The sequence below is a fragment of the Scyliorhinus torazame genome, chromosome 2 (assembly GCF_047496885.1).
Source record: "Scyliorhinus torazame isolate Kashiwa2021f chromosome 2, sScyTor2.1, whole genome shotgun sequence".
NCBI classification, from domain to species: Eukaryota; Metazoa; Chordata; class Chondrichthyes; order Carcharhiniformes; family Scyliorhinidae; genus Scyliorhinus; species Scyliorhinus torazame.
In genome coordinates this window covers 380,004,626-380,032,390 of record NC_092708.1, presented here as the reverse complement: position 1 = coordinate 380,032,390, position 27,765 = coordinate 380,004,626, and the positions used below count along the sequence as shown (strand labels likewise).

Below are 27,765 nucleotides of genomic sequence, written 5' to 3'. Positions count from 1 at the left end.
CACACTCTGACATCACTGCAGTAACATGAGCAGCCAAACATTTCTTAAAGCGACATTCTCATGACAATAGTGATAGGCATTTTACTTCCGAGATATTCCTTGATTTTTCACAGGATTGCCCATGAATATGAATTACATAAGTACGGATGTCATTTACAAGTCACTTTTTCACTCTAGACATGATTATTCCAACACATTATTCCATGTTGACCTGCCACCTTGAATCCTCCTCAAATCTGAGTTCATCCCAAACTGCTGCTTGTATCTTAACTCGCACCCGTTCCCATTCATCTATCACCTCTTTGTCTGCTGGTATATATTGGCTCCTGCCTTGCTTTTCAAAATTCTCCTCCTAGTTTTCAAAACCCTCCATGATCTCACCCCTTCCTATCTCTGTTACTTCCTCCAGCTCTGCTCTCCTCTGAGATCTCTGCACTCCTCCAGTGCTGGCATCTTACACGTCGCCAATTTTCAGCATTTCACCAATGGTAGTGATGCCTTCAGTTTCATAGAATTCATAGAATTTACAGTGCAGAAGGAGGCCATTCAGCCCATCGAGTCTGCACCGGCTCTTGGAAAGAGCACCCTACCCAAGGTCAACACCTCCACCCTATCCCCATAACCCAGGAACCCCACCCAACACTAAGGGCAATTTTGGACACGAAGGGCAATTTTAGCAAGGCCAATCCACCTAACCTGCACATCTTTGGACTGTGGGAGGAAACCGGAGCACCCGGAGAAAACCCACGCACACACTGGGAGGATGTGCAGACTCCGCACAGACAGTGACCCAAGCCGGAATCGAACCTGGGACCCTGGAGCTGTGAAGCAATTGTGCTATCTACAATGCTACCGTGCTGCCCCTAGTTGCCTAACGATAAGCTCTGGAATTCCCTCTATAAACCTCTTTACCTTTCTTTCTTTATCTAAGTACTCCTTAAAACCAACCACCTTGACCTAGCTTTTGGTCACCTTCCCTAATATCTCCTAATTTGTCCCGGTGTCTCATTTTGTTTGACGACGCTTGTATGAAACGCCTTGATATGTTTTAATATATTAATGCAACATGTTGTTATGATCGAACCCTCTTCTCGCCAGCAATGGGATGCTTCACTTCACCAGATAGACATGACTTGCAAAATGGAATACAGAGTAAAATTCAAAATTTGCTGATTTTGCCAAACTTGGAGAGGGGGCAGACGTTGAGGGTGATACGAATGGACTGGCAGGACATGAACTAACAGAATGGATAGACAAGTGGCAGATGGAATTGAATAGAGGGATGTCTGAGGTGACGTTCTGTGGCAAAAGGACGAGGAAGAGGCAAAGTATACTTAATGGTGCAGTCCTAAAAGAGTGTGCAGCGACAGAGAAGCTGGGGAGGTGAATATGCATAGATTATTGAAGGTGGCAGTACATATTTAGAGAGAACTTGGCAAAGTATATGGGATCTAAGGCTTCATAATAGAGGTATTGAGTACAAAAGCAAGTAAGTTATGCTGAACATTTATAAAGTTCTCTTAGGCCACAGTTTGAAATGAAATGAAAATCACTTATTGTCACAAGTAGGCTTCAATGAAGTTACTGTGAAAAGCCCCTAGTCGCCACATTCCGGCGCCTGTTATGGGAATTGAACCGTGCTGCTGGCCTGCCTTGGTCTGCTTCCAAAGCCAGCGATTTAGCCCTGTGCTAAACAGCTCCTGAGTATCGTATCCAGTTTTAGTCATTATACTTAAGGAAGAATATGCGGGCATTTAAGGGGGTGCTTTACAGAGCCGTTATGGACTCGATGGGCCGAATGACTCCCTTCTGTGACTAAGTGACCCTGTCTCCATGACCTTGAGGAGGATTCCACCTTTCCCTGGGACACCTGGCGAATGTGGTTATTTGACTGAGTATCCATTGCTATGGAATGGAACACTTGGCTCTTTTACCAGCAAATTCTTCGGGACAGAATGGGTGCATATGCTGGTCTAAGTTTTAATATCTATTTCAGTTTCTCTAACTAGCCATCCTTGTAACCCTTCTTAGTAAGACTGAAAAATAGTGGCATATGATAGGATTGTGTTTTAAATTGGTGAGGATTAGGAAATGGATTCAGGCTGTCCAATTTCACTCAAAGATCCAACTGAACTTCCTTTACAAAAAAGTGCTCATGAATAAAGATAAAGAATCCAGAGAGATCAGGACCTTTAGGAATATTCCTTCTTTAGACTGGGTAAAAAATGGTTATTTATTCATAGTCCAACCATGGAGCCATTTTCACTGGTCAGTGAGTTGGTAACTCGAAAGCATAAATTTAAGGGTGTCAAATAAAGAATGAAGGCATTAATCAGGAAAGGTTTTTTTTAATGCAGAAAGTTGATAGGATATTGAACAGTGGTGTTAGCAGAATCCTTAATAGATTTTAAAATGGAATTGGATAAACACCTGAAAATTTTAAATGAGTGCTATTCTGCTTCTATTTGTTGTTTCTCCAGATACTAAAAATAAATGTTTTTCATTTAATTTGATTCAGTTTTATAGTACTTATGATCTCCTGGATATAGGTACCTGGTGGGTTCAGTGTTTTTCAGGACCGTTGTCAGGGTCACATCTTTGCAATGGTAAACTCGCCGTGTCAGTACTTAAAATTTTTGTGCAATTTTTGTACAGCACAGAAGGTGGCCATTTGAAAGAGCTCTCCAAATGGTCAAAATCCACCATTCTTGCCCCATAGCTCTGCAGATTTTTCCCTTTTTTTCCCTTTTTCAAGTATTTACCCAATTCCCTTTTTTTTTCAAGAGGTATTTTTGAATGTGCTTCCATCGCCCTCTTCGGCAGTACATTCCAGGTGCGCGCGTGCGCGCACACAGGACCCCCCCCCCCCCCCCCCCCCCCCCCCAGGTTCTTTTTGCAATTGACTTAAATCTGTATTCGTCTGATTTTGACCCTCCTGCGAATAGAAACCGTTTCTCGCTATGTACTCTTATCAGAATCCCATATTATGGGGTGGCACAGGTGGGACTACAGCGCTGAGGACCCGGGTTCGGATCCAGGCCCTGGGTCACTGCCCGGGTGGAGTTTGCATATTCTCCCCATGTCTGCGTGGGTTTCACCCCCACAAGCCAAAGATGTGCAAGGTAGGTGAATTGGCCACACTAAATTGCCCCTTAATTGGGGAAAAAAAATCATTGGGTACTCTTTTTTAAAAAAAATAAAATAAAATAAATTAATTTTTTTAAATCCCATATTATTTGGGACAGATGTTTATTACAGATTCTCCATTTATAACAAACTAGCAACCAAAAGACGAACGTTACACAATACAATATAGCCAAAACCCAACCAACCATATAAATCCCATCCAAAAGAAGAAAGTAAAAAAAAACTTCTCCGCTAAATAAAACTAACCCCCCCCCCTCCCTCCAACAACTGATGGTGACCAATTCCTTAAAGAAGGTGATGAATGGCTGCCGCCTCGTGTAGGACCTCTCGACCGACCCCCTAATGGTGTACTTAACCTTCTCCAGATATAGAAAATCCATAAGGTCACCCAACGACGCCGAGGCACTGAGCAGAATAGAGGACCTCCACCCCAGTTGAACTCTCCTCCGGATTAATAACGAGGCAAAGGCGAGGACATCTGCATTCTTCCCTTTCTGCAGCCCAGGCGCCTCTGACACCCCAAAATTGACAAGCGGACAAGGCTTCAGATCGACATTTAAAATCGTTGACATGGTACTAAAGGAGGAGACCCAAAATCTTACCAGCTTGGGATGACCGAACATATGGGTGTGATTAGCAGGCCCCCTAGAACACTGTTCGCACTTATCTTCTACCCCCGGAAAGAAACCACTCATCGTAGCCTTGGGTAGGTGAGCCCTATGTTAAACTAGAGCAGGCTGAGCCGTGCACAGGAAGACGTGGAGCTTACCCTGTGAAAGGCTGCACTCCTCACTTCCTCATCCAAAATAGGTCCCAGATCTCTCTCCCACTTCGCCTTCACCCCATCCACTGGGGTCAACTCCACTGCCATGATCTACCCATCCAGCAGAGGGCAGTAGAGCGGAGCTGCTGATTGGCTGTTGGGGAAATTTGCATACCTCCGTTGAGGTCACCCTAACTTGAAGGTGTACCTGAGCAAGAGACCCGAGCTGTTCAAGTGAAGACAAGCATCCGGCTGAGGGCAGTAGAGCAGAGCTGCTGATTGGCTGTTGCGGGGGAAATTTGCATACCTCCGTTGTGGTCACCTTAACGTGAAGGTGTACCTGAGCAAGAGACCCTAGCTGTTCAATTGCAGACAAACATCCAGCAGAGGGCAGTAGAGCGGAGCTGCTGATTGGCTGTTGTGGGGAAATGTGCATACCTCTGTTGTGGTCACCCAAACTTGAAGGTGTACCTGAGCAAGACAAGCATCCAGCAGAGGGCAGTAGAGCAGAGCTGCTGATTGGCTGTTGCGGGGAAAATTTGCATACCTCCATTGTGGTCACCCTAACTTGAAGGTGGTTTGTGGATGAGCTGTTGTCAAGTGACACTTAAACCCGAAACACTTCTTCAGTGTTTCCTTCCCTACCCCCTCCTCTAACCAAAAAAACAACAACCGCTGTTAAGATCAAGAGGAAGGCTCAAGGGCAGGTAGAAGTAGAAAGAAGTTGAACCGTGACGTCACAGCCTGCAGGTCAGGGATTGGCTGGTGACTGGTAAGTAGTTTTTTCTTTTATTTTCCCTCAGGTGTTAGCGTGCAGGGCGCAGAGGTTGCTGAGTGAGTGCTTGCTGAGAAGGGGAGTGAATAACAGGTAAGCTCTTTCTTTTTTTTAATCTAGAGGGTATGGCACGGAAGGTCGTGCAATGTTCCTCCTGCAGAATGTTTGAGGTGAGAGACACCGTCAGTGTCCCTGCTGATTTCATCTGTGGGAAGTGCACCCATCTCAAGCGCCTCAGAAACCGCGTTAGGGAGCTGGAACTGGATGAACTTCGGATCATTCGGGAGGCAGAGGTGGTCATAGATAGAAGCTTCAGGGATGTAGTTACTCCAAAGAATAAAGATAGATGGGTGACGGTGAGAGGGGCTGGGAGGAAGCAGTCAGTACAGGGACCCCCTGTGGTCGTTCCCCTTAGTAACAAGTATACCGCTTTGGATACTGTTGCGGGAGGGGACTTACCAGGGATAAGCCATGGGGTACAGGTCTCTGGCACAGAGTCTGTCCCTGTTGCTCAGAAGGGGGGAGAGGAGTAGAGCATTAGTCATGGAGACTCCATAGTTAGGGGGATAGATGGGAGATTCTGTGGGAACGAGAGAGCCTCGTGGTTGGTGTGTTGCCTCCCAGGTGCCAGGGTGCGTGATGTCTTGGATCGTGTTTTCGGGATCCTTAAGGGGGCGGGAGAGCAGCTCCAAGTCGTGGTCCACATAGGTACCAACGACATAGGTAGGGATAGGGATGTAAGGCAGGAATTCAGGGAGCTAGGGTGGAAACTTAGATCTAGGACGAACAGAGTTATTATCTCTGGGTTGTTACCTGTGCCACGTGATAGCGAGATGAGGAATAGGGAAAGAGAGAAGTTGAACACGTGGCTACAGGGATGGTGCAGGAGGGAGGGTTTCAGATTTCTGGATAATTGGGGCTCATTCTGGGGTCGGTGGGACCTCTACAAACGGGATGGTCTACACCTGGACCAGAGGGGTACCAATATCCTGGGGGGGGGGAGGAAATTTGCTAATGCTCTTCGGGATGGTTTAAACTAGTTCAGCAGGGGCTTGGGAACTTGAATTGTAGCTCCAGTATACAGGAGGTTTGAGAGTAGTGAGGTCATGAGTAAGGTTTCAAAGTTGCAGGGGTGTACCAGCAGGCAGGAAGGTGGTTTAAAGTGTGTCTTCTTCAATGCCAGGAGCATCCGGAATAAGGTGGGTGAACTTGCGGCATGGGATGGTACCTGGGATTTCGATGTTGTGGCCATTTCGGAGACATGGATAGAGCAGGGATAGGAATGGTTGTTGCAGGTGCCGGGGTTTAGATATTTCAGTAAGCTCAGGGAAGGTGGTAAAAGAGGGGGATGGGTGGCATTGTTAGTCAAGGACAGTATTACGGGGAAGAAAGGACGTTTGATGAGGACTTGTCTACCGAGGTGGTATGGGCTGAGGATAGAAACAGGAAAGGAGAGGTCACCCTGTTGGGGGTTTTCTATAGGCCTCCGAAAAGTTCCAGAGATGTAGAGGAAAGGATTGCAAAGATGATTCTGGATAGGAGTGAACGCAACAGGGTAGTTGTTATGGGGGACTTTAACTTTCCAAATATTGACTGGAAAAGCTTAATAGTTCGAGTACTTTAGATGGGTCCGTTTTTGTCCAATGTGTGCAGGAGGGTTTCCTGACACAGTATGTAGATAGGCCAACGAGAGGCAAGGCCGTATTGGATTTGGTACTGGGTAATGAACCAGGACAGGTGTTAGATTTGGAGGTAGGTGAGCACTTTGGTGAGAGTGACCACAATTCGATTACGTTTACTTTAGTGATGGAAAGGGATAGGTACATACCGCAGGGCAAGAGTTATATCTGGGGGAAAGGCAATTATGATGCAATGAGGCAAGACTTAGGATGCATCAGATGGAGAGGAAAACTGCAGGGGATGGGCACAATGGAAATGTGGAGCTTGTTCAAGGAACAGATACTGCGTGTCCTTGATAAGTATGTACCTGTCAGGCAGGGAGGAAGTGGTCGAGCAAGGGAACCGTGGTTTACTAAGGCAGTTGAAACACTTGTCAAGAGGAAGAAGGAGGCTTGTGTAAAGATGAGACATGAAGGTTCAGTTAGGGTGCTCGAGAGTTACAAGTTAGCTAGGAAGGACCTAAAGAGAGAGCTAAGAAGAGCCAGGAGGGAACATGAGAAGTCTTTGGCAGGTGGGATCAAGGATAACCCTAAAGTTTTCTATAGATATGTCAGGAATAAAAGACTGACTAGGGTACGAGTAGGGCCAGTTAAGGACAGTGGTGGGAAGCTGTGCTTGGAGTCTGAGGAGATAGAAGAGGTGCTAAATGAATATTTTTTCATCAGTATTCACACAGGAAAAAGACAATGTTGTCGAGGAGAATACTGAGATTCAGGCTACTAGACTAGAAGGGCTTGAGGTTCATAAAGAGGAGGTGTTAGCAATTCTGGAAAGTGTGAAAATAGATGAGTCCCCTGGGCCGGATGGGATTTATCCTAGGATTTTCTGGGAAGCTAGGGAGGAGATTGCTGAGCCTTTGGCTTTGATCTTTAAGTCATCCTTGTCTACAGGAATAGTGCCAGAAGACTGGAGGATAGCAAATGTTGTCCCCTTGTTCAGGAAAGGGAGCAGAGACAACCCTGGTAACTATAGACCAGTGAGCCTTACTTCTGTTGTGGGCAAAGTCTTGGAAAGGTTTATAAGAGATAGGGTGTATAATCATCTGGAAAGGAATAATTTGATTAGAGATAGTCAGCACGGTTTTGTGAAGGGTAGGTCGTGCCTCACAAACCTTATTGAATTCTTTGAGAAGGTGACCAAACAGGTGGATGAGGGTAAAGCAGTTGATGTGGTGTATATGGATTTCAGTAAAGTGTTTGATAAGGTTCCCCATGGTAGGCTACTGCAGAAAATACGGAGGCATGGGATTCAGGGAGATTTAACAGTTTGGATCAGAAATTGGCTAGCTGGAAGAAGACAAAGGGTGGTGGTTGATGGGAAGTGTTCAGACTGGAGTCCAGTTACTAGTGGTGTATCATAAGGATCTGTTTTGGGGTCACTGCTGTTTGTCATTTTTATAAATGACCTGGAGGAGGGCGTAGAAAGATGGGTGAGTAAATTTGCAGATGACACTAAAGTCGGTGAAGTTGTGGACAGTGCGGAAGGATGTTACAAGTTACAGAGGAACATGGATAAGCTGCAGCGCTGGGCTGAGAGGTGGCAAATAGAGTTTAATGCAGAAAAGTGTGAAGTGACTCATTTTGAAAGGAATAACAGGAAGACAGAGTACTGGGCTAATGGTAAGATTCTTGGCAGTGTGGATGAGCAGAGAGATCTCTATATCCATGTACATAGATCCCTGAAAGGGTTGTTAAGAAGGCGTACGGTGTGTTAGCTTTTATTGGTAGAGGGATTGAGTTTCGGAGCCATGAGGTCATGTTGCAGCTGTACAAAACTCTGGTGCGGCTGCAATTGGAGTATTGCGTGCAATTCTGGTCGGCGCATTATAGGAAGGATGTGGAAGCATTGGAAAGGGTGCAGAGGAAATTTACCAGAATGTTGCCTGGTTTGGAGGGAAGATCTTATGAGGAAAGGCTGAGGGACTTGAGGCTGTTTTCGTTAGAGAGAAGAAGGTTAAGAGGTGACTTAATTGAGGCATACAAGATGATCAGAGGATTGGATAGGGTGGACAGTTCCTCGGATGGTGATGTCTAGCACGAGGGGACATAGCTTTAAATTGAGGGGAGATAGATGTAGGACAGATGTCAGAGGTAGGTTCTTTACTCAGAGAGTAGTAAGGGTGTGGAATGCCCTGCCTGCAACAGTAATGGACTCGCCAACACTAAGGGCATTCAAATGGTCATTGGATAGACATATGGACGATAAGGGAATCGTGTAGATGGGCTTTAGAGTGGTTTCACAGGTCGGCACAACATCGAGGGCCGAAGGGCCTGTGCTGCGCTGTTATGTTCTATGATACCCAAAATATTTCCCCTACCAGATTCTGCTAAGGATAGAATCCTCCTCAGCAGGGACGAATGTGGTGCCATGGGAAATGGCGGAAAGGCCTTTCGTACAAAATTACAAATCTGTAGGTATATGAACAAATCCAATCCAGCGACTCAATTTTGTTGCCAGCTCCTTCTGGCTTGCAAATCGCCATTCCACGAATAAGTCCCCAAATCTCTGAAGACCCCTCTGCCCCCCACAATCTAAACGTTGAGTCTAAGTTCGACGGTACAAATAGATGGTTATCACAGATAGGGACCAATGATGACATGGATCTAAGCCCCAAATGATGCCTAAAGTGCTTCCATATCCTTATAGAGGACACAACCACTGGCTTTGAAGAATATTTCGCCGGAGAAAACAGGAGTGAGGCCATCAGCAGCGAACATAGACTGGAGCCCCTGCACAAACCCTTCTCCATCCGCCCCAAAATGGCTCTCGGACCTCTAAACTACGCCAAAATCTTCTCAATCTTGGCCGTCCAATAATACAAAAGTAAATTGGGCAACATGAGACCCCCCTCAACTGCCTGTCCCTCTGAAGAAATGCCCTACGAATCCTTGGTGTCGTACCTCCCCATGTAAAGGAAGTTATCAACTTATTGACCCTAACAAAAAAGGATTTAGGAAGAAATGTGGGAAACACTGAAAAAGAAATAAAAATCTCGGGAGGATATTCATTTTGATAGCCTGGACCTTGCCCGCTAAGGACAGGAGAAGGTTATTCCACTTTGGAAGTCGGACTTGACCTTGCTCACCAGACTCCCAAGGATCTCAAAAAGGTACCCCAGTCCACCCTATCAAACGCCACCTCGGCATCCAAGAATACAATCACCTCTGGCTCGGGCATGGGAGAGGGGGACAATATTCAACAACCGTTGATTATTGGCCAACAACTGCTGACCCTTAGCAAAACCTGCCTGGTCTTCCACAATCACCTCCCGGGAACAAAGCTTGTCTGATCTTCCACAATCGCCTCCGGGAGACAGGACTCCAGTTGCAACGCCAGCACCTTTGCCAGTAGTTTGGCGTCTGCTTTTAATAACGATATGGGTTGATATGACCCACATTCCATGAGGTCCTTGTTCTCCTTCAGCATAAGAGAGGTAGAAACCTGCGAGAGCATCACTGGCAATGAACCTGGGGGAAGGAATCATTGAACATGTCCACCATCGACGGAGTGAGTTGGCCCGCAAACCTCTTATAAAACCTGATAGGGAATTCATCTGGACTGGGAGCTTTACCTGTTTACATCAATCCCATACCTTTTAGAATCTTCTCGAGTGCCGCAGCTGGCTCACCGTCTTTCCTGTAGATAGCAGATCGAACTGCGCCTGCAGCTTTTTCCTGCTCGCCAGCAGCTCCAGGGTAGGGTCACATGAGTACCGGTGGTCTACCTCAAGGATAGCCACCACCAGCCACTGCCGCACTGTCCTTGCAGCCCTATCTATATGTGCCTTGTAGGAGATTATTTCCCCTCTAATAACTGCCATAAGGGCTTCCCGCAGCATGTAGGGTGAGACAGACTCATTTTTGTTGAACCTAACATATTCCTCAATGGTAGGAGACGTGTGCCCACAGAACCCTTTTCCTCTAACAATGCTACATCCAACCTCCACGGTGGGTGTTGCGCGGGGCCCGACTCCAGAACCAGGTCCACAAAATGTGGAACACATTACTCAATGGCGGGAGACGTGTGCCCACAGAACCCTTTGTCCTCTAACAATGCTACATCCAACCTCCACGGTGGGTGTTGCGCGGGCCCGACTCCAGAATCAGGCCCACAAAATGTGGAGCATGATCCAAAATAACTATATCCGAGTACTCCACCTTCCTTACACAAGAAAGAAGAGAACCACCCTATCAAACGCAGAAAAAAATCTATCCTAAAATAAACCTTGTGGACATGAAGAAAAAATGGAAAATTCCTTATCCCTTGGGAGTAAAAACCGCCAGGGTCCTGCCACATCCCATCTGCTCCATTGAAGCTAACAGTGCCTTAGCCACCCCCAATTGAGGCAATGATTTAGGCCTAGATCGATCCGACTTAGAATCACGTACGCAGTTTAAATCTCTTCCAAAAAGAAGTCCATAGGGGCAGCATGGTGGTGCAGTGGTTAGCACTGCTGCCTCAAGGTGCCGAGGACCCGGGATCGATCCTTGCCTCAGGTCACTGTCACAATAGTACCTTGGGGAGTAACTTTTTTTTTCTTTTTAAAAAAAAATATCTAGAGTACCCAATTCATTTTTTCCAATTAAGGGGCAATTTAGCGTGGCCAATCCACCTAGCCTGCACATCTTTGGGTTGTGGGGGCAAAACCCATGCAAACATGGGGAGAATGTGCAAACTCCACATGGACAGTGACCCAGAGCCGGAATCGAACCTGGGACCTTGGCGTCATGAGACTGCAGTGCTACCATGCGCCACGTGTTGCCATTACATTTGTATTGTTTATTGTTATAAAATTATAAATGCCTTAATGAAATTTTTTTTTTTTTTAACACAATGAAGGCTGCTCATTTATGTTCTCCGAGATCACATATTTCATCATTGTTTTCATCGCATCAGTCCTGGTGACGATACTGCTTAAATCCAATCAATGGTCTTTGCAGAAGAGTGGAGGACAGCTAACTTTATTTAATCCCACTCTCCTGAAACTGTATTTATGTGAAGATTTTCCAGATTAGTTGTGGAATACACTTGGAATTCATCTCTTTGGTTGGACTGCTTTCGAGTGGAGACATGGATCTTCTTTCTCTTTGACCTTTGGGCCTTGTGGTGTCTTAGTGCTGGGTGGATGTTCGTCATGATTGATTGAACAAGTTTAAGATCTTTTTGAGAAGACATGAATCGAGTGATACAGACATCAGTTAGACCTTTGACCCGAACAATGACATTCAGGGATATGTCAATGCTTTGATCTAGGATCCCTCCATCAGGTTTTGTATTTGTCCTCCTGTTGGAAGAGCGTTTTTGTCATAATGAGATCATGCTGAGCACATTTTGTCAACAGGAGGACACCACAGGGCTTTTCCCACCCTGAGTTCCCTAATGGTTCTACTCCAGACATTGGAGCCACAGCCAACTGCTGATGACAGTGGTGTATCGGTTACGGCTGAGCTGTGGATGAAGAGTCATGAGTCTTTCATTTATACCACTGGGCAGCTCTGGTAGTGCATCCAAGATCCTATTGCGGATGGCAAAACCAACTCTGTGACCACAAGGGTTGTTGTCAGTCTTTCCTTTCCTGTAGAAAGTGCATCCCCGTGCTTGTTCCTTCAGCTGTCCCTCCCCGGGAAGGGAGTTCTCACAGGGAGAGTGATGTCAATTTGGAGCCTTGATAACTCGCGTGTTACGATTGCAATTCTTCTTTCCAGATGGTCACTCTTGAGATTATCCATGAGTGTTCTAACATCAAAGTTGCAAAATTTAAAGTTTTCATTTATCTTGATGAGGAAGATGGTAATCCCAAAGACTGTGGTTCCCCAGCTCGGAGAAAGTGCCTATATTCAGGCATCTTTTCTTGACCTCTCCCATTTGGAGTGAGCAGAGGGCATCCTGAAAGGGATGGCTCAATCACAGGTGCTGCTGCCCAAAGGCAATTCGGTCCCAACACGGGTGTCTAATGACCTTCATGCATCTGCCATCTATGTGCAGATTTGTGACTAGGGACTTCCAAGTTCTCAGCTGTGCCCCCACCACCAATTCTTCATTGCCACATGACTTGCAAAATGGACCCTGGTAGAAGCCTGTGGTTGACTTTATTTAGCATTGGAGACCTTGGAGCGCTGTCATTGTCCACACGTCCCCGAGGGGTTGGTGGTCAGATTTCAGTGATGTCGCGCCACGATATCCAGGACCACCTTGCCCCTGCAGCCTTCTTCCATTTTCGTAGCCAGTGAAAATGTACAATCTTCCTTCACTTGTTTTTTCTTTTGAGGACATTTTTGACCAGACCTAGCCTGGCACCTCCCCCTCTCCTCTGACCTTGCCACATGTGTGGCCCTACCAGGAGCAAGGAATCATTGGAGCAGCGTTCACATCCAGGCGGCAATCCGTGGAGAAGATCTCAAAAACACTCCATATGGATCAAGAAAAGGCAGTTAAACATCTTTGGGCCTAACCTTTACGGTGTATATAACACGCAGTCATACTGCTGTTAACGGAGTCAATTAGCTGAGTTGGGGCAGAATAAAGCAGTCCGTCAGGTGACTGAGACTTTGGAAACTCCTGAAGATGATTGAATAAGATTCAGTTTATTTGGCGCAAATGTTTTTCGGGAGTAAAGTGGTATAGATTCATGGAACCTGCTAAAGTTTAAACAAAGCAGCCATTTTTACAGAGATAGACAACCAGCAATTTGTCACAAAAGAGTCTGTGTTAGTGTTTGGCCTCCATCCAAATTTTAACCATAATCCCAAATGCCTGTCTTGATCGCATATCCCTTTATTTTCCATTTCCTGCAACCACCCATCTAACCTATTCTTAAATGTTATCATCATTCACTAAATCTGGTTATTGCGCGCAAACCGCACACACACAATAAATCGTCTGTATGGAAAACAAATTTTCTCCTGCTCTTTGTCCTAATTTGTTTGCTTTTAATGTTAAATATATTCCCCACTTGTTCTTGATCCCTGAATGGAAGCAATCGGTTTCTATTTACTCTGTCCCACCTCTTTAGTTTGTACTTCTCTATCAAGTTATTCCTCAATCTCCTCTGTCACAATGAAAACTTGAGAACAGCCCCCATATTCCAATTCTCACCGTCAAAGGCAAAAGACAAATCTTGATATGTTTGTTAGTCATCTTTAAGGCCCCCCCCCCACAACTATCCTAATTCACAAACGTACGTCTTTTAGAGATTAAATTCCCATCAATAATTTTAATAAAATAACAAGTGGGCGTGCAAAATGTAAAATGATGTCTACCTTCACACTAACCATTTTGATACTGTTATCCACAGGAATTTTACCCAGAGGACCTTTCCTTACCTGTCAATTGCTTTTTGCATTAAAAGTAGGTTGTGGGGGCTATAAGAAATTTAGGATTTCTCATTGCAGATAACCAGTATGTCTATAAAATGCTTTTCCTTGTCGTCAAATGTGTATTTTGTTAGCAACAGGCTAGTGGGCAGAAAGATATTCTTTCTGTAATATCTGTTGTCACCTTTGTTTTATGAGGGAGGAAAGAGCAATCCAGAATTATGGCAGGAACTGAAAGCATGTTTCTTCCTCTTTTCCAACACGCATAACCATTTAGCTGGTATATGTGCTGACAATGCTGCTTCTCAGTAATGACTACCGATTATGATTCACAGTGATTTGACCACAATCCTTGTGATATTATCCATCAGCTGTATTAAATAGACTAGACATTGTAATTTTCTACGGCACCTACTTGTGGGGTGGCGGGAGGGGGTACAAATGGAATAACATCCTCCCCACCAATTCCAATGAAACTAGAAAAATATTTTTCTACGGTATTTTTGGTGTCTTTAGACTTCTTGATGTTTTACGTTGGAAGAAAGCTGTGGTTCGCCCACTTCCCCAGGGATGATACTTGTGCGCAGACGCAACCCTAGAATGGAGAGAGGTGAAAGAAAGGAAGCCAGCAAATAAAATAAAAACTTGCCTAATGCCGTCTGTAACAAAATTAATTAACAACAATAACAGCTTGCATTTATATCGCACCTTTCACGTAATAAAATGTCCTATGGTGGATGCAAGAGGATAATGGAATAGAATTTGACACCAAGGGCAGCACGGTGGCTCAGTGGTTAGAACTGCTGACTCATGGCGCCGAGGACCCGGGTTCGATCCCAGCCCTGGGTCACTGTCCGTGTGAAGTTTCCACATTCTCCCCGTGGCTGCATGGGTCACAATCCAAAGATGTGCTGGGTAGGTGGATTGGCCATACTAAATTGCCCCTTAATTAAAAAAAAAAGAATTGGGTCTCTAAATTTATTTTAAAAAAGAATTTGAGGCAGAAAGTTAGAGAGATATAAGGAGGGAATTCCAGACCTTGGGGCCTACTCAACTGAAACTACCCCCTTTCCCTCACCAATGGTAGAATTATTAAAATTGGGGATACGTGTTGCCAGAATTAGATGAGCGCAAATATGTTGGTTGTTGGACTAGAGGAGATTAGGGAGGGGCAAAGCTGCAGAGATATTTGTAAATAAGGAAGAGAATTTAAAGTTAGATGAAGTTGTTTGACTGTGAATCAGTGAGTACAGAGGTGATGAGCGAGTGGGAGTTGGTGCAAAAGCATGTGCAGTTTTGAATGAGTTTAAGTTTACAGAGAGTAGAATGTGGGAGGCCAGCAAAGGAGTGTTTTGGAAAGTTGGGTCCAGAGTAACAAAGGCTTGAATGAGGATTTCAACAGCAGATAAACTGAGGCAAGGTCGCATTTGGGCAATGTTATGGAGGTAATAATAGGTGGTTATTTTTAAAAAAAAATATTTTTATTCTCCTTTTTCACATTTTCTCCCAAATTTACACCCACCAACAATAAACAATAATCAGTAACAAATATGTCAATCCCCATATCAATAACAACTATCCCATCCTCCCACCAAACCCCAAACATTAGCCCGCATGTTCACACAAACAAATGACAAAAAGGAGTTAGGGATCACCCATAGTCGCCATTAACACACACCGCCCCCCTCCCCCCAACCCTCCCACCCACACGCCCCAACTAATGTTCGGTGTTATCCAGTTCTTGAAAGTGCATAACGAATAATGCCCATGAATTGTAGAACCCCCTCAGTTCAAACTTGACCTTCTCAAGAGTCAAGAATTCCAACAGGTCCCCCGCCACGTCAGGGCACAGGATGGAGAGATTGCTCTCCAACCCATCGGAATCCGCCTTCGGGCGATCAACGAGGCGAAGGCTACAACATCTCCCTCCGCACCCATTTCCAACCCTGGCTGGTCTGACATCCCGAATATGGCCTCCCGGGGGCCCGGGTCCAGTTTCACGTGCACCACTTTAGAAATTACCCTAAAATCCTCCTTCCAGTAATCCTCTAGCTTTGGACAGGACCAAAACATATGCACGTGATTAGCCTCTCTCTCTCTCTCTCTCTCTCTCTCTCTCTCTCTCTCTCCGGAGCACCTCACACCAGAACCCCTCCTCCATATCCTCTTCCAACTCTTCCTCCCACTTTGCTTTGATCCCTTCCAGTGTTGCCTTCCCCTCTTCCAAAATAGCTCCGTAAACCGCTGACACTACCCCCTTCTCCAGTCCCCCTGTCGTCAGCACCTCCTCCAGCAATGTGGAGGCCGGCTCCACCGGGAAGCTCTGTGTCTCCTTCCTGGCAAAATCTCGAACCTGCATGTATCGAAACATTTCCCCCTGCTCCAGCCCATACTTCGCTCCCAGCTCCTTCAATCCTGCAAATCGACCCCGAAGAAACAAATCTTTTAATGTCTTAATCCCCTTCTCCTCCCATTTCCGAAAATTTCCATCCTACCTCCCTGGCTCAAATCTGGTGGTTCCCCCAAATCGGCATTTCCCTTGACCCTGCCCCCAATCCGAAGTGTTGCCGAAACTGCCTCCAAATTCTCAATGAAGCTATTATAACCGTACTCCCTGAGTAATAATAGGTGGTCTTATTGATTTACAGTAACAATATTTGGTGACTGGTTTCAGAGTAGCATTGGCCTGTGAATTCTTTTACGCAGAATTGAGGGAAAAGGGTACATAGTGTAACTAGGATAGGATATAGATCTAGATTTCTTGGGACAGTACCTGATGCACTTTCTCCTTGCATTAATTAATCTGTCAGTTCACAATATTCCATCCGGTTTAGTGCGTTACTCTGGCTTTTATTAGTCTCAGTTACAGAATTGCTCATGCAGACGAGCAGGAGGATTCTGCTAGTGAATTCTTACAGGTCTCCGTTAAAAATAAAATTGAGACTGTAGTTACTCGTGCCAGCAGCTCAGATTTGCACTTGACTGCATATCAAGCGAGCATCAAGTGCACTGAGGGCCCGTCTAAGTGACGCTGATTAAAACATGAGGGTCCCCTGTGACTGTGCAGCTGCCGTGCCGCTGGTGGTTCCTGCCACTCGAAACTCAAATAATTACATGAATCCCCAGTAGGATTGATGGGTTTCAGTAAGCACGTGGCACATCTGTTACGCTGTGCCTAATGAATTGTTCTGCAGGAAGAGGCTGCAGCTTGTCATCACATCTCCTTGTCCCTCAGGGGCTCTCTGCTTGTTTTCTAACTAATGTTATTTATAGTAATTGAATTCAGATTACTCTCCTGGGTCTTGTGAATACATTGATAGTTAAACACTTGTTGGTTTTGGCAAGATCCTGATTTAAGAAATTCTGATAAGGGTTTAATAGACCAAAGTGGAAGTTGGCTTGAGTTGTCAGGGCACAATTTTTGGATCGTACTGATCTTGAGTATTAAAATATTTTAAAAGCCAATCATGAATTTACCATTTTGGTTGGATCAAAACTGTTTATGTGCAATTTTCAAGCAAATATTTGCATGCTCCACCTGCCGTCTTGACAGGATGTGGAGGCTGCAACATGGGAGAAATCATAAAGTTAAATCAAGACAACGCATTGAATCAGGTTATTGCAAAACAGCCTTTCATCTTCTCCCAGACATTTTCAAAAATAGGAAGATTAGAATGCATTTGAAATCTGAGCTTTTTCATGAATGTTCGAAGAAAGCATTGTGTCATTCTGTACCAGTATATACATCTGTAATGTTTTTTTAAAAAGTACTTGTGTATGGTTTACCAATGCCGATCCTTCATTGATCTTTCTGAGCACGGCCACCGTCGTGTTGGTTAGTATAGCAAGCAAGTGAAACTGGTATCTAGAAGACATATGGAGGAGACAGAGCATTACAAAAACATAAATAAATGAATCCCTTGCACGAGAAAAAAACAATTGGAGTTTAAATTCAGTATTGTCTCGAGCACAATTGTGAACAGTATTAGGAGCATTTCCAGGAACACAATAGAGCCAGTGAAAGGGGTCAACAAGAGCCTTGTGGGTGTTTTCAAACCCATCTGGTCACCATTGTGACCTACAAAGAACTTATCACTGTGACACTGCTGACCATCTTCACATCTCACTCTGCCTTGCCAACTGGCACTGAGAGCAGCCCCTAATGTTTCACCTGATACTGAATTAAATCTGATCCAGAAGTCAACAAATTATTTATATAATGGAAGGTACTTTCTCACAGAAAAGTCTCCTTTTATTATTCGTTCGGGGGATGTGGGTGTCGCCGGCTGGGCCAGCAATTGTTGCCCATCCCTAATTGTCTTTGTAACTGAGTGGCTTGCTCGGCCATTTTAGTGGGCAGTTAAGAGTCAACCACATTGCTGTGGATCTGGAGTCACCTGTAGGCCAGACCGGGTAAGGACGGCATATTAGGGAACCAGATGGATTTTTCCAACAATCGACAATAGTTTCATGGTTATCAATAGAACCTTGAATTCCAGAATTTTATTGAATTTAAATTTCATCATCTGCCATTCGAACCCAGGTCCCCAGAGCATTATCCTGGGTCTCTAGTCCAGGGTAATGCCACTCCTGACACTGCATGTCCCAGTGAGAGAGATTACAGCTCGGGAGAAGAGGAGGCTTACATGCTTATGACAAGAATTAAACACTACAAAATGCCAGAGGTGCACAAATGAGTTCATTAGCTTCTTCTGTTCATCTGTATGGAATGACACCAAAGCTAGTGTCTTACATAAGGATAATACAGGCTGGCGTATGTTACAGAGGATAACACGTGCTGAGTAGTGTCGTGTTTCACAGAAGATAATATATAGCCTGGACTTTGTACAAGACTAATATGTCAAGGAGTGAGATGGTATCATAAACCACAGGAAGAATCTGGAGTAGTTTATTTGTGCTATTTGAACATCAAAAAGTGTTAACTTCTTGGAGCATGTTCAATAGTTTTTCAGGGAGTGTTCCACACTTGCATGCTGCCTCTTTATCATTACACTGTGCCTTCTGCACCCTTCTCATCCCAGAAGTGTGACTTTAATTCAGTATTATCTTTGGTTTTGAGATACAATACAAGCAACAGAATTTGGTGAGTTGTATTTTTGGCAGGTGTGGAATAAGAGGCTGATAATGGGCAGTGGAATGGTGCATCTCATGTCGAGTGTTGTTAATTGGACTTTATACTTCATCCTTCAGATCGTGTTGCAAATTGCTGGAAATGCATTTTAGTAATGGTGCAGCATTGTCAATATCAGATCTGTGACCTTGTAAACATAATGCCCAGTAGTCTAGCTCCTTAACGAATAAATCATAGAATCCCTACAGTGCAGGAGGAGGCCATTCAGCCCATCGAGTCTGTACCGGCCCTCTGAAAGAGCACCCCACCTTGGCCCACTCTCCCGCCCTATCCCCATAACCATGTAACCCCACCTAACCACATCTTTTGGACACTAAAGGACAACTTAGCATGGCCAATCCACCTAACCTGAACATCTTTGGACTGTGGGAGGAAACCGGAGCACCCGGAGGAAACATACCCCGACACGGGGAGAACGTACAAACACCACATAGACAGTCGCCCAAGGTCGGAATTGAACCTGGGTCCCTGACACTGTGAAGCAGCAGTGCTAACCCCTATGCCACCGTACTACTCAACCAAAAGGTCGAAAACAAAACAACCAATGGAGGTAAATAGGCTGAATATGAGTCAAATTAGGAGCAGAAGAAAACTAGAGAGGGGAAAGGAGTGGATTAGTAGAGAGAGAGAGAAGACGCAAAGGAAAGTGAACTTTTTTTTTGAAGATCAGCCAAAAGACGACCATATTGTACCCAGTTATATTTGGGAATTGTTACGGGTTTTGATCCTTGAAAAGCTAATTGCATAGAAATGTGAAATGCACAAACATTCCGAACATGAAGTATATAGAACCAGTGGCCCTGATTATCAGGTTCAAAAACAGTACTGCATTCAAGGCAACATGAATTTCTATTAATTTTAGCTTCTACCACCCTGGTAGTCACATGATAGAATGATAATGATGCCGTTGACAAATCATAGCAATGTATTTCAATCAAAATTAGTTTGGGAATTACATGAGGAAAACCCCGGTGGCTTTGGGAACCATAGGCCTAAAATCATCTTGTTCTTTCCAAACACACTACACAGACCATGTCGCATCTCAAATCACACAAATCTTTAAATTATTTTCAGAAACAAATCCTCTAATTTGCATTCCTGAATGTTAAAACAACTTTGCTCCCCGAAACTGAATGCCACCCAACACTAACCAGATTGGCAAGATTGCCAAACGATACTGCTAATTCAGATTTTAAAAAAATTAATAACCTATAGGATCAATTCACTACCTGCTGGCATGAGACTCTACTGTTTTTTCAGTCCCTTTCTAGGCCTCCAAATTAGAGTGTCATGCCAAGATCATAAATCATGATATTAACAGGGTTCTTACAACATGAATTATCAGCTGTAAGTCCTTTTTTAAAAAAAAATTTAGAGTACCCAATTCATTCTTTCCAATTAAGGGGCAATTTAGCGTGTTCAATCCGCCTACCTTGCACATCTTTGGGTTGTGGGGGCGAAACCCACGCAAACACTGGGAGAATGTGCAAACTCCACATGGACAGTGACCCAGAGCCTGGATCGAACCTGGGACCTTGGCACTGTGAGACTGCAGTGCTACCACTGCGCCACCGTGTTGCCCATCAGCTGTAAGTCCTGACAAGATTATTACTTTGCTATTCATTCAGTGGATGCGGGCATCTTTGTCAATGCCAGTACTTAAACCCATCCTGAATTGCCCTTGAGAAGATGGCAGTGAACTGTCTTCTTGAACCGCTGCAGTCCATGTGGTGTGGCTGCACCCACAGTACTGTTAGGCAGGGAGTTCCAGGATTTCGATCCATTTTAGGATTAATTTGTATTAACAATGTAAGACTAGCAATTCCATGAAAAGCGATTCATTTCAACGAAGAGGCTCACAGCAAGGTTTCCATTTTCTCATTTTGCGAGGCTAATGGCAGGGCCACGCAAATCATTCAGTGATGTGTGGAGAATCAGAACTCTTATATCTTTACTTCGCCACAAATTGCCGGATTACTTACAAACTAATAATGGTGAGTACCATTAATTTGCCATTATTATCTATTCCGTGAATTGTCCCCATGGTAAACGCCACACTCCTTTTACTGTGTGAGTATGTTAGAAACCTATGCAGGCATGTCTTGTTCCTGTTGTCTAAGTTTGACCTCCAGCAGTGGTCAATGAGCAGATTTTATGACTTTTAAGTCCCCAGAATGCAAATTAAATGACAAAGAGGATCAGCTATTTGCGAGGGATTTTATCTACTCTGCTTAACTTTCCTCCACAAGCATTTAACAGTTTGTCATATATAAAAAAAAATCCTTTTTATTTTTCCGCAGAGAATCAGATTAGAAAAAGGAGAAGCTGATGGCTAAGAGGATTAACCGAGGAATGAATGTGGTTTGATCTGCAATGGGTTCATTAGGTCCCTGATTTCTTTTTGTGAATTTGTGTTTCTGGCTTCCTAATGAAGCTCTTTAGAAATAAATCACCTGTTTGAATGTCCATCAGCCTGCTAGGCATTATGAGATTGAGGAAATGCAGTGTTGTTATTTAGTGAAGTCCTCTCTTTGGTCAGTTTATATAATTTTTAGCTGATTTGCACTGTGATTTTCTGTAATAACTTTCCTTGTATCTACAATTTTTCTTGCAAACACAGCACACAAATGGCTGTTTATGAATCATTCAGCCTTTTCTCTGCTAATATTGTAAATCTAGACATTTCAGCAATCTTAACAATTATATATGAGCAAAATTGTTTAATCTAGTTGTATTTTGAAACAGGGCACTGAACCATGACTGTATTAAGAGATTAATATATAAATTAAGATTTCTGAATACTGCATTTGTTTACATCTAATTGAGTACCCCAGATTGTTATCTTCTGTCATGGGGTGCATAGGCATGCGTGCAGCAAACAAAAAAGAATTGGGTACTTTTAAATTTATAAAAAATAATGAAGAGTAAAGGTTTAAGAGTAAAGGTCCTTCCACTTTTTTTAAATAAATTTAGAGTACCCAATTCTTTTTTTTCCAATTAAAGGGCAATTTAGTGTGGCCAATCCACCTATGCTGCACATCGTTAGGTTGTGGGGGTGAGACCCACACAAACACGGAGAGAATGTGCAAACTCCACATGGACAGTAACCTGGGGACGGGATCGAACCCGGGTCCTTGGCATTGTGAGGCAGCGGTGCTAACCACTGTGCCACCGCTCCCCCCACTTTCTGCAGTGTGCTTTAACCTCATTGACAGTTCTGCCAATTTAAGGCAACTTGCTTTGAACATGGGTATAGGAATCCACTAAATAATGTCAATGGTGATGTAGTTGCTAGCACTCTTGCCTCCGAGCCAGAAAGTTGTGGATTCAAGACCTACTCGAGAGATTTAAGCACAAATATCTTAACTGACACTTTAATGCAGTATTGAAGGAGACTTTAAAACAGAGGGCCCCATCTCATACGGATGAAAAAAAGGGTCCTGTGATGCTATTTTGAAGAACGTGAGTGGGGCACACCATCTGCATGAGGACACAAGACTCCTCGAACAAGCGCTTTCCTTGGTGCTTCGACACAGCAACTGAGCCCCAGGAGGGCAGAGGAAACATGTCAAGGACATCCACAAAGCCTCCTTGAAAAAGTGTAACATCCCCACTGACAGCTGGGAATCCCTGGCCCAAGACCGCCTGAAGTGGAGGAAAAGCACCTGGGAAGGAGCTGAACACCTCGTTTTAATGCTGAGGGAAGTTTGAAGCCAAGTGTCAATAGTGAAAGGAGCTCATGGCAGCCTGGGCACCCCACCCACCCGCTCCTCAAAGCACCATCTGCCCAACCTGTAATCGAGACTTAGTCACGCATTAGAATCCTCAGTCATCTGAGAACTCATTTTTAGTGTGGAAGCAAGTCATCCTCAACTTTAAGGGATTGCCTAAGAAGAAGATGCTATTTTAATGAAGTGATGTGGAGATGGTGGCGCTGGGCTGGGGTGGTCACAGTAAGAAGTCTCACAACACCCGGTTAAAATCCAACAGGTTTATTTGAAATCACAAGCTTTCAGAGCCTTACTCTTTCATCGGGTGATTTTTAAAGAAGAGCAGTTATTATCCCAATGCCTTGGCCAAGATAGTATCTTCCCCGTGTCTGAGTGGGTCTCACCCCCACAACCCCAAAAAATGTGCAGGGTAGGTGGATAGGCCACGCTAAATTGCCCCTTGATTGGGGAAAAAAAAGAATTGGATACTTTAAATTTATTCTTAAAAACTATACTGCAGGAGAAGAGGATGCGGATTGGTTGGTAAGTCAATTGCAATAAGTCAAAGTATTGCTATGGGGAAAGCAATGGGAAAACAATATGGTCCCCAAGCTCCTGGGTGAGCCTGAGCTTCCAATTGTCTGTTGTTTTAATCCTCCACCTTGCTCCCTCTTTGGGATTTCTGTCCTTGACCTGCTGTAGTTTTCCAGCAAAGCTCATGCAAGCTCAAGGAACAGCACCTCCTATTTCAACTGAGCACTTTACAGTCTTCTGGACTCAACATTGAGTTCAACAACTTTGGATAGTATCTTCCGCCCCCATCTTTTTTTTGCTGTTTTTTCTCTCTCACTTCTTTTGCTTTCATTGACAGCTGCTCTTCAAGATTCTGCTAGTCACTCCTGCTCTGGACACCTCTTTTGTTTATTTGCCTGTCAAATTATCACTCTGTTTGGCCCTGCACTAAGAAACCTTTTGTCATTTAATCTCTCCTAACTACCACCCAGAGACATTCCCTTTTTGTTGTTCTTCCCAACCTCCCTCTTTCACTTGCTCAAACTCTATTCTTACTTTTTTTTTACGGTTCCCAGTTCTGATGGAAGGTGAAGATCTGAAACCTTAGCTTATTTGTTTTAATTAAAATGCTTAATTGTAGCATTATTCTATTAGCCACCAGTTCCATTGTGGCAGTCCAACCCATCATATCCAGAAACGAGTGCATGAATTGCTGTCAGTGAATGGTCGGACATTTGCATTTTTATTTCTAATTGTATTGTTTCCTAGTAATCGACTATGATTAGCATTAAATCTGCAGGGGTTATGTAAATACTTCGCGATAAACACTTTCACCCATCAGTTGCATAGAGCCCATTGGGAGCGATTACAAACCCAAAACTTAAAAACCGGTGGCATGAAAGTCACAGCATATAATTTTGTGAAAACACATTTGAGAATGAATGTTGAATCTCATCTCAGGTTCCTGTTGCAGTTTATAATATATTGACATCACTGTTTTGTAATGCATAAGGTGCTGAATGGCTTACTTATGTGCTCTATGATTCTAATCATTCCCAGCTAGCTGTACATAAGGCATCTGAACACCTTTATTCGATGAAGGTCTATAACGGAGCCTGAGGTATCCAGTGGTTCATCTATAAGCTGACTGAACCCTGAATACTGTTCGGTAATCACTTTTGTGTATTTGTTCTCTCTATGTTCTAAAATTACTATTCTGCTATCAGTGAAAGCATTTGTTTTTAATAGAATTCAACAATGTAATCTTTGCTCTATTTTGAATTGAGGTGTTAAAATTAGCTGGAGTCCTGGAGACGGTTAAAACTGACAAATAAAATATATACAACACAAGTATAAAATAAAATTATAACCATAGCTAATGACAAAAGATTAGCTGCTTATCTCTTGGGGTAGGGGAAGAAATTAATTAAACCTATTAGTTCATATATAGTTTGAGTTTACTGAATCAGCCTGTAGTACTTTTTCAGGAAATTCAAGGAGAAAACTTATTTGCATAAGTAAATTGAAATTAAAGGACTTGTCGGCTAATAATCATAGCATCATAAACCTTGCAGAGTGTTTAATGAATGAATCCAGACTGAAGACCCATTAATATGGACACCTTAGGAATTCACCAAGGGAGGCCGGCGTTGGAATAAAGAGGAGCAGGCCCGTGGGAAATCAGGCTTCACGTCTGCATTTTAAATATCGTTGTGAGGTATCAATAATTGTGTAATTGAATCCTGAACACAAACATCAGAATCAGGTGGCAAGGGAGAGGAAGGGGCTGACTTTTTCTCTCCACTGTGCACACTCTGTGTGATCAGCCTGGAGAGAATGGGCTTTAAATCCATTAAGTAAAGATTACACACTGTAGCATCTCAAAATGGCATTTTAACTACATATCCACTACTACCTTTTACTGCGTAGTTACTTAACCTGTTTTCTGCCAACAAAAAAATGGAATGGTACACAGCCACTATATAGCTCAAGATTCTACGTCAGATTTTTTTCCACTATGACATTGAGTAGAATTATAGAATCGCTGTAGCTCAGTATGTCACAAAATGGCAAGCTCCAAAGCTTCTGTGGTGGGGGGGGGGTTTACTTCAATCTCCTCTTTGCCCTCTCCTCTGCTATTCCATAAATCTTGATAAAGTGTTAGGCAGTGCAGGCAATTGGCTTATCCACCATTGGGGTCAATGGCACTACATGATCGGCAAGCACCAGTTGTGATTCATGCAGGGCATGCATTGGGATTGGATACTTCACTGCCATGCTAGGTACTTCACCCTCCCATGGCATTCGGGTAGTCTGGTGAGATCTGATCCAATGCACCCAGCTCTGGCAGTAAGGTGGAAGTGAAGGCCACTTGTTTGGGCGTCAGCTGCACCACTTGTCGAGCATGCAAGTTTTTTCTATTTGTTTGAGAATCAGCTGCACCACTTCTCGAGCGCGCACTCATTTTCCAATACATGCAACTGCTATTTTTGCTATAAACTATTATGTATCCGACCTCTTTCTGTGCCGTAAAGCTCTGTGACTCCACTCCACCTTAAATTCCTTCTGGAAGTACTGCATTGTACTTGCCTTCTTTGGTGTGACAATGGAATAATAGTTTCATATTTGTGATTTATGGCAATATTTGGACATCCATCAAATGCTCACTTCTAAATATTTATTTGTAAATACACATGAAATCCACTGAATCTCAATAGTTTACAATCTTCTAATTATTTTCATTATTCTGTTTAATCTGTAAACTGCCTGAATTCTTTAATAAATTACCAACTTGTAATCACTCGTGGATAATCCTTATTCTCCACATGATAACACAGTGCAATGTGGGCACGAGCCTGAGGGTGCTGGTGATGGCACCGCTGCCGCTCTCGCCGACAAGGTACACCACGAGTCCGGTGATGGCGGCGATGCTGAAGATCTGGGGGCAGTGGAGGCGACACAGGGGCGAGGTGGGAACCTCGGTTTGGTCCCCGATTCGGGAGAATCATCGGTTCGTCCCGGGAAGGATGGATGGGGGAATTCGGAGCTGGCATCGGGCAGGGATTAGAAGAATGGGGGACCTGTTCATCGATGGGATGTTTGCGAGCCTAGAGGCTGCAGGAGAAGTTTGGGCTACCCCCGGGAAACGCTTTCAGGTACATGCAAGTGAGGGCGTTTGTGAGGCGGCAGGTGAGGGAATTCCCGCTGCTTCCGGCACGTGGGATTCAGGACGGGGTGATTTTGGGTGTATGGATTGGTGAAGGCAACATTTTGGAGATTTACCAGGAGCTGAAGGAAGAGGAGGAGGCCTCGGTGGAGGAGCTATAGGGCAAGTGGGAGGAGGAGCTTGGGGAGGAGATAAATGAGGGTCTGTGAGCTGATGCTCTGAGTAGGGTTAATTCTTCCTCCTCTTGCACCTGGCTCAGCCTCATACAGTTCAAAGTTACTCACAGAGCGCATCTGACAGGGGCGAGGTTGAGTAGGTTCTTTGGGGTGGAGGACAGATGTGGGAGGTGCTCGGGGAGCCCGGCAAATCACGTCCATATATTCTGGTCATGCCCGGCGCTGGATGGGTTTTGTAGAGGTTTTGCGAGGACTATGTCCAAGGTGGTGAACGCCCGGGTCAAGCCGAGCTGGGGATTGGCATTATTTGGGGTATCGGACGAGCCGGGAGTGCAGGAGGCGAAAGAGGCCGGTATTCTGGCCTTTCCGTCCCTGGTAGCCCGGCGGAGGATTTTGCTACTATGGAAAGATGCGAAGCCCCCTAGTGTGGAAGCTTGGACCAACGACATGGCAGGGTTCATCAAGCTGGAGAGGATAAAGTTTGCCTTGCCAGGGTCTGTGCAGGGGTTCCTCAGGCGGTGGCAACCGTTCCTAGCCCATCTCACAGAGCGTTAGGAGAAGGTCAGCAGCAGCAGCAGCCCAAGGGAAGGGGGGATTTCTTTTGGCGTGGCGTTTGGGTGAAGGTGGGGGGTTTCCCTATTTGTGTTTTTAAATGTTCTATGGGGGAAATTCAATGTATAATTTCTGATTGTTGTGTTCTTGTTCCTTTCTTTTTGTTGGGGGGGGGGGGGCGGTTTGTTGAAAATTTGTTGAAAAACTTGAATAAATATATATATTTTTTAAAACCACAGTGCAATAATCTTAACTTCTGTCACATTTACATATTTAGCACGTTCATCGTCTGAGCTAAGGAGCCTTGTGAGTGACTAGATGGAGTTCTTTAAGCCCCCCTTCAAGTTTAGTCAGCAAACTCCTCTCGACAATGTGAGTCCTTGTTTGACTGCACCAAAGCTGCAGCCTGGTTGATCTTGGCAACCCCACTGATGTTCAGTGGCCACGCAGAGGGCTTGGCATGTCTGGAAATGATTTTAAAGGGCCCAGCTTTGCCATGGGAGATCAATGCCAGGTGAACGAGCAGTGGGGTCTACGATTAGAGTGTGGTTTCTGGTGGATGTTTTCTCCAGCCAGTCTTCCTACCCGAGGTCTTCGACTGTTAATCCTCGGCATGGTGGGTTTAACCTTCCAGATTGGCTTGAGGGAAGGCGTAATGCTTGTGTGTTGAGGCGATTCTTGAATAAGGGTGGGCTTGAGTTGAAGTAGACCTCCAGTAGCTTGCCTCTTGCAATTGACCTCCTGATGTTAAGAGTGACAATGTTGCTCAGGACCGGTAGCTGGGAGGTGATTTTGTCAAAGAGTACCTGTGCTGATGT

General features: G+C 44.5%; 1 protein-coding gene across 5 annotated transcripts in view; it reads left to right on the top strand.

Annotated features, from left to right (window-relative positions):
* lin52 (lin-52 DREAM MuvB core complex component) overlaps positions 1 to 27,765 on the top strand; it is a 75,557-nt gene that overhangs the window by 27,090 nt on the left and 20,702 nt on the right. The window contains exons 6-7 of one of the 5 annotated variants that reach the window (XM_072493528.1): positions 4,714 to 4,778; positions 21,131 to 25,850. The exons of 1 other annotated variant lie outside the window; for it this stretch is intronic. In XM_072493528.1, coding sequence (XP_072349629.1) covers positions 4,714 to 4,748 — 35 coding nt within the window. In that variant the 3' untranslated portion in view covers positions 4,749 to 4,778; positions 21,131 to 25,850. Of the gene's footprint in view, positions 1 to 4,713; positions 4,779 to 11,204; positions 15,179 to 21,130; positions 25,851 to 27,765 lie in introns of those variants that run through there. 3 more of the 5 variants (XM_072493532.1, XM_072493524.1, XM_072493536.1) reach the window with 3 other exon arrangements.